The following is a 6,985-nucleotide window of genomic DNA, read 5'->3' as shown; positions in this document are numbered from 1 at the left end:
GGCATTGGGAGCACCGTGTCCTCCTCCCCTACCCTGATATAATGCTACCGCATGACTGGCTGACGCTAGAGTAGTGGCGCAGCCCCGTCTACGTTGCAGACTCCCCGATTGGTACGCTGGTTTGCTGGGAGCACGATGAGCAACATCGGCATGGCGTCTGCGACGTGGCGGCTGGACCACTACCGCCCCTCGTCATGCGCGAAGAGGACCAGAAGGCGGAGGCGGCGTACCAGAACGCGCTTGCGGCCATCCTGCGCGCAATCGAGGAGGGAGCGTGCCTGAAGGAGGAGGAGAAGGCCGCCTACGAGAAGGAGCTGGCGGAGGCCATTGCGTTCTCCGCTGCCGACGACACACTCGTGCGGCCGTTGGCCCCGTCGTCCCCCTTAGGAGGGTGTACGCCTGGGACGGGGTGGTGCGCGAGTGGGTTAGCGCGCCACCCGTCTGGTTGGGTGCAACGCCGGAGCAGGAGGGGTCTACCTGGAACACTGGCGGCAGCGACGGGTGAGGAAGGAGGGCGAAGAGGCCCGATGGATCAAGTTGCTCGACTGCGAGGCTGAAGCCGAGGAGGAGCGTCGCGCTGCCCAGCAAGCGGCGGTGCAACCACCGACGGACGCGGTTGCCGTCGCCTGGGAGACGTCTTCCCTTGGGCTGGCCCGACGCCGACGCTCGTGCCGTCTAAAAATGGGTCGTTGGTCGCGTTAGACGCAAGCGTCGACCCAATTACAAAAGCGGATACAAATGTCCGTCGGACTAATTCAAACAGATAAATACGAACAAAACACCGTTAGTTTAAATCGACCTTGAAGTTACTCTTAAATCCCGGATGGAATGAAGATATCACGATCTCTATAATCATTCAACCATATATTGATTTACGTGAGACACGAATCTTTGATTGAGTGAATCAAGCTAGCAATGAAGAATAAAAGGACGAGGAAAGGTCGGCAGATGGCGTGTAGCCCCGCATGTCATTCGCAGTCCATCTATCCGCGTCTGGATAACTTCGTATCGAAGTCAAGCACTGTTCCTTCAATTTCTTTAATCTGAGAGGAGCTCTGTTCTTATGATCTTATCTACTTTCTCACCCTACCGCCTCCCTTCAGTACTCACACAAAACACCCTTAAAATAATATTTTATCACATCGCGCACCATCCCACACTTGCCCAACACGAGAGAAGCCTTACACGGCCCACCCAAGAAAAGCACAGGGCCTTTCTTGCAAATTGTCCCCCGATTTTTTCGGACGACGCAAACGAAAGGGAGAGAGAGGAGAGGAGAGGCGAGACGCCACCGAGAGAGGAGAGAGAGCCATCAGCCATGGGAGGAGGCGTCATGCGCACCGCTGCGAAGGTCGGCCTCGCCGGGGGCGCCGCGGCGGCGGCGGGCCGCTTCCGCAACGTCGCCCCGTCCTTCGCCACGGCCCCCGCCGCCGAGGCCGCCGCGGCGGCGCCGCTGCTGTCCGCGGCCGGGGAGGTCCCCGCGGTGGCCCCGGCTGGGTCGCAGTGGGCGTCCTGGGAGGTGGACGACTGGGAATTCGCGGACTGGAGGTCCGAGTCGGCGACGTCCGAGGCGGACGTGGCGGTGGTCGGGGGCCCGAGGCTGGTCTTCGCCCCGCCGTCGCGGGAGGAGGCCGAGGAGGCCACCGCCGAGCTTCGGGAAGCTATTGACAGGTGACTCGGGTGCATCTCTTCTTGGGATTTTCCGAATTGGAGATCGATTTGCTCCGGGGCAATTATTTTCTTGTGGTTGCTTTGGGCGATGGTCTGGGATACTAACAAGCTTTATGCTCTCTTGGTAATATGTCCGTCCTGATTTGATGGTATCAGGTTGGTTTGTGAGAGGCTAAGAATTCGATTCGTATACTGCTTAAATTTAAGATCCTAGGCCATGTGAATAGGTGTAAGCGTCCCGCTCATGTGAATAGGTGTAAGCGTCCGGCGCGTGGTAGAGCAGCGATGCCAGCCTTAAGCCAGGGAAAGAATCCCAATCTGGCAAAACGGCCGCCATCTTCTCCCCAAGAATCTGTAGGTAGCATCGCTTTGTAGATGGCCTTATTTTATTTCTCAGTCATACCTCACTGTATCTACTTCAGTCCTTCCACGATCAAGAGAAGAATCTCTTCTATAGTTAGAGTTTTAAACGTGAGATTTATGTTCATCTTGTATGTGATGGGTTCAATTCCTGGAAACAGCCTATTGCAGAAATGCAGGGAAAGGCTGCGCACAGAAGACCCAAAGTGGTCGGACTCTTCTGCGGACCCTTCTGCGGACCCTGCGTAAGTGGGAGCTGCATGCACCCGGCAGCCCCTTGTATGTGATGGGTCAGTTATGGTGCAGTTGAGGGGATTGTTCAATTTTCACTCAAAAAGTATCAAATCAAAATTAGTTTTATCAGTGTCAAAAAGGAAATAAAGATGCCATGAAAGTTCGAAAGACCGTTGAAGTTTTTAGCAAAATTATGGTTCCATTCTTCACTTATCACTAAGAACTCAAGACTTCATGAGTAGTAAATAAATGAAGGCGACCCCAGTTTGTTTCCTTTTACATTACTCCAGTTGACCAATTCATGTTGGTTCATTCAACATGCTAACCTTGAACATGCTATGATATCGTCAGTTCGTCACATCCTTACAACTCTGCTCCTTCAGTTCTCTTGTATATTGCAGGAGAAAACCCTCTGTCCATCTTGTACAAACATTGTGTTTGTTTATATTAATCTTTTTGCTACCTTCATGTTTTAGAATTTTTTGTATTTGCACATTGCTTTTTTCTTCATGTACTCTTATGTTATTACTCCCTCCGTCCCGAAATTCTTGTCTTAGCTTTGTCTAGAAATGGATGTATCAAAATACTAAAACTTAACTAGATACATTCATATCTAAACAAATCTAAGACAAGAATTTTGGGACGGAGGGAGTATATCCGAACATTCTTTTAAGAAGCCTTACAAAACGATTGTTTGTAGGGTTTATTTTCCAGAGACTCCAGTAGAAGCTGTTAAGGAACATGATCAAGAGCTTAGCAAGCTTGGAGCCGATGCATTAATTCCTGCTATGCCAGGACATGTAGTGCAGGCTTTTACATTGTTAAAATCAAGCCCGGAGGCTCAGGTCTGTAACTGCATTGCTTCAATCAGTTGTTATTATCATCTATACTGTATTCGTAAAATATTAGTGAAGTTGCTTTTGAAAAGAGACACTTAAAGTCAAATTCACACACCTGTTATCAGTTATCACTGAGGATTTGTTGTGTTGGCATCATACTGTGGCAGTCATCAATCGGTTTATAGCTTGTTATCGTTGCTCTATGATGTTTCCTTGTTAATTCTGGTAGGTTGTGTACTTTTAGTTTGTATATGTGTGTTGTAGTGTAGTGTTAATGATTTCTGTATGTAATGGATTTCCATTCTTTAGCTGCGTGTTTCCAGAAGCATGGCACCTTGTCACTGGATAACTGGTGTCAGGTGAATTTGTATGTAGCATATAAACATTTAGTTACAATGTCAATGAAATTATTTTCATCTTTTAGTTGCAGAGTTTCCTGAGGCACGGCACCTTGTCATTAGATAATTTATGTCAAGTGGTTAATTATATTTAGCATAGCAAGATTTAGTTGAGCCGAGTCCTTCAGATATCCCATTTCTGTTGCTTATGTTTTTTCATCGTGATCTCCAGAGCGTTGTTGCATCGCTTGCATCAGATAAAAATGTATGGGATGCAGTGTTGAAAAACGAGAGGGTTATGGAATTTTACAGGAGTCACCAGCAAAGTATGTTTCACTTAATCTCAAAGTTACACCTTGCCTTCATTGTTTCTTGCGAACTGTACTGCCATTATTTTTCTGTTTTGAGGGTATTGTATGACAATTACTATCTTGTCTTGTGATACAGCTCTGATCAATACTTTCCCTGAGGGCACCGACTCTACTGACTCAGTAGAGTCACCGGAGAAATTTGAAGAGGCGTCCACAGAATATGCACTGCCCACTGCCTCACCTTTCTCGGACTTCGTGGACAATGCGAAGAAGACGATGATAGAGATGGTTGACAACATAACCAACTTTTTCCAAGACCTGTTCCACAACCCGGCGGAAGCTGAGGCTGGACCGGGCTCATCCTCTAAGAAGCATTCGTTTGCGGAGATGGCGGCTGGTGGATCTTTCATGGCTCTTGCCATGGCGGTCATCCTAGTTGTTCTGTTCAAGAGGGCATGAACGTATACTGCAAGTTCAAACGCTCTTCGTGCCTATTGGGCCTTAAATCTGTCGAAAATAACTCGTGTTATGAAGAACTATGGATGTAATGTACAGTGTGTGTCTCCTGCCGTACCGTGTCAGTTAAAACTTCCGAGTGTTGAGACCAGTATAATAAGGACATGTTATGCTCCTGGTTAGTTGGTAATGCTGCGCTGAAGCATGGATATTTTGCCTGTGATTTTCTTCCAAGAAGGGCATATGACATATAGACTAACTTCTACCAGGACCAAAAACATTATCCCCCACAGAGACCAATGATCCTCCTGAAGCGAAGTTGACGGGGGGGATGTCTTAAGAAGAAAAGATTCCATAATTGGTAGCCTTCCAAATCAAGTAGGCATGTTTTTTTCTTTCTCAGGAAAAGCTTTCTATCTAATTCATCGTCTTCCATGGCACACGAACATCATATCCAGGTTCTTGTAGACTACTCCCTTTGTAAAGAAATATAAGAACGTTTAGATCATTACTTTAGTGATCTAAATATTTTTATATTTCTTTACAAAGGGAGTACCTGCCAATGACTACAAGCTGAAGGCAAGCCGCCCTCATCGTCCTTCACAGGACCAACGCATTAAAACAACAATCATCGTCGATGAAAAGAAGCATGGATAAAAATACTAATCTGTAAACACACGAACAAAGACTAGATTCACAGAAATCCATCTCAAAAACAACAACAACCGAATCCTACAAGATCTGCATGAAACACGCTCTCCAATGACATTAGACCCAAACGGTGGCCACAAAGTTGTTAGGGTGTGTTTGGTTGCATTCCCTACCTAGCATGGTTGTTCCCACCTAAGACATGGTCAGTGTAAACATGTTGAGTAGATGCACTTGTTGTTGTTTGGTAGTAAGTATGTGTTGATACATTCTGAGGTGAGACTTTGTTTGGTAGGCTGCACCTGAACATACATGTTGGACTGAGACCGTGTTTGGTACCTTTGTATGGTCGTCCTCCCCACTCTGCCCCGGCCCCTCACCTCTATCGACCTTCCTCCCGATCCCCTCTGCTCGCACCTCCTCCACCCATGGCGCCGCCCAACCTCCACCAGCCATGCCCCCACCACCTCCCGCCGGCAGCCTAGAAACCCCGCGCCGCCCGACTCCAACCCACTCCCCCCTGTGCCTCGATCCATGGCGATGGATCCGGGCGGATCCAGCCCCTGCTGCGCCCCTAGGCGACGGGAGCGAGCAACACACGTCGTTGACCCGGCGTGCCCTCGTCGGAGAAACCTCCTCCGGCCCCCGTGTTGGATCTTGTCGCGGGGACGCAGCGGCGCGGCCACTTCTTGCTGGAATTTTATTCAATTGTTTGGGCCAGCCCAATATATAATTCCTAATAAATCCTAGAGGCCCACACAACCCCATTTGTGCAAGGCAAGAGGTGGAAATGTTTAGTCCCACATTGCTAGTTTAGTGGGAGTTGGACCTCCTTATAAGGGAGGATGTTTCCACACATGTATGAGCTTGAGAACAAGAGAGACATACACGCGCGCTCCTCCGCCGCCCGCCTCACCTCGTCACGACGCGGCGCGGGTTGCGGGAATGAGCCGAGCCGAACTAAATTTTTGCCACGCACGACTGGTATTTAAAAGTCCACTCGGAGAAGCTGAATGTTTTGCTAGTGGATATTGAAACCAAACGTTGCAGTTTCGCTGCTGTCTGTTCGTTTCGTATCCCGTCGCTGGCTTCTCGCCTCCTTCTCCTGCGCCTATAAAAGGGAGGTCGCTCCTCTCCAGAAAACGCATTAGAAGTTTCTCTCGCCACCGGTTCCTTTCTCTGTGTTGCTGCTACGTTCTTCCTCATCCCGTCTTGTGGCGTGCACCGTTCGTGGGGACAGTAGGCCTCCGAAACTCCGTCTCTTCGAGTCCTGTACGGGAGAAGGGCGATAAGGTTTTTGGGGAGCGCTCAGCGCGACTACTCGCTTCCATCACGGACACCGACGATTTCTTCCCGGACGATGACTACTTCCCCGACGTCGACCACCTCTCTGGTAACATGGCCAACGACAACGCCAACACCAATCCTGCTGCTGCAACTCAGTACGTACTCATGTTCTTCTCCTTTCAGTTTCTACCGCAACTTTTTGTTATAGTATCTCTTCTAGATATGTACCGTGTCTGCTCATCACTTCCTATGGTATCTTGTCTATATAGAACGGTTACGCATATGTTCTTTTCTAGATCATATGTGCACTTGTCTTCTGTCATTTCATCTCTATATTGCATGTCTTCTTCCGTCTTAGTTATGATGGTTAGATTTATCCTAGCTTTTATTTTAATAAAATCCTTTGGTAAATTGCTCATATTTCCAACAATTCAAAAACCTTATTATAGGCAATTTACCCCGAGTGATTTTGCTGCCTCCATGAAACCTCCTATTTTTGAGGGTGTTCACTACAAGAGATGGCGCGTGAGAGCTGTTTTATGGTTTCAAACCATGAGCTGCTATGACGCCACTCTTGGCAAACCTGAAGGAGATCATGATGCTCAACAGGAGCTAGCCTTTCAGAAAATGGATACCTTGTTTAAGGCTGCTCTTTTGAGCGTTCTTGGTGAGAACATAGTTGATGCTTATGCGTCAACTGATAATGGAAAAGATATGTGGAATGCACTCGAGACCAAGTTTGGGGTCTCGGATGATGGCACTGAGTTGTACATCATGGAACAATTCTATGACTACAGGATGACTGAAGAGCGCTCCGTGGTTGAGCAAGCTCACGAGATAC

The 6,985-nt window shown here is 48.3% G+C and overlaps 1 protein-coding gene across 1 annotated transcript; it reads left to right on the top strand.

Moving 5' to 3' along the window:
• The first annotated feature begins 958 nt into the window (after positions 1-958).
• Positions 959-4,399, top strand: LOC123409773. The gene is made up of 4 exons (XM_045102642.1): positions 959-1,671; positions 2,966-3,110; positions 3,675-3,768; positions 3,890-4,399. Exons 1-4 carry the CDS (start codon positions 1,064-1,066, stop codon positions 4,210-4,212), a joined length of 1,170 nt encoding a protein of 389 aa, XP_044958577.1. The 5' UTR covers positions 959-1,063; the 3' UTR covers positions 4,213-4,399.
• The last annotated feature ends 2,586 nt before the right edge of the window (positions 4,400-6,985 follow it).

This window comes from Hordeum vulgare, chromosome 7H, assembly GCF_904849725.1.
Source record: "Hordeum vulgare subsp. vulgare chromosome 7H, MorexV3_pseudomolecules_assembly, whole genome shotgun sequence".
Classification (NCBI taxonomy): domain Eukaryota; kingdom Viridiplantae; phylum Streptophyta; class Magnoliopsida; order Poales; family Poaceae; genus Hordeum; species Hordeum vulgare.
This window is presented reverse-complemented; position numbering and strand designations above follow the sequence as displayed.

Excerpts from the sequence above, each read along its gene's own strand:
- LOC123409773 (XM_045102642.1), top strand. The coding sequence starts at position 1,064 with ATGATCTTATCTACTTTCTCACCCTACCGCCTCCCTTCAGTACTCACA. Across the intron at positions 1,672-2,965 it reads CTTCGGGAAGCTATTGACAG|GGTTTATTTTCCAGAGACTC; the intron begins GTGACTCGGGTG and ends GATTGTTTGTAG. Across the intron at positions 3,111-3,674 it reads AATCAAGCCCGGAGGCTCAG|AGCGTTGTTGCATCGCTTGC; the intron begins GTCTGTAACTGC and ends CGTGATCTCCAG.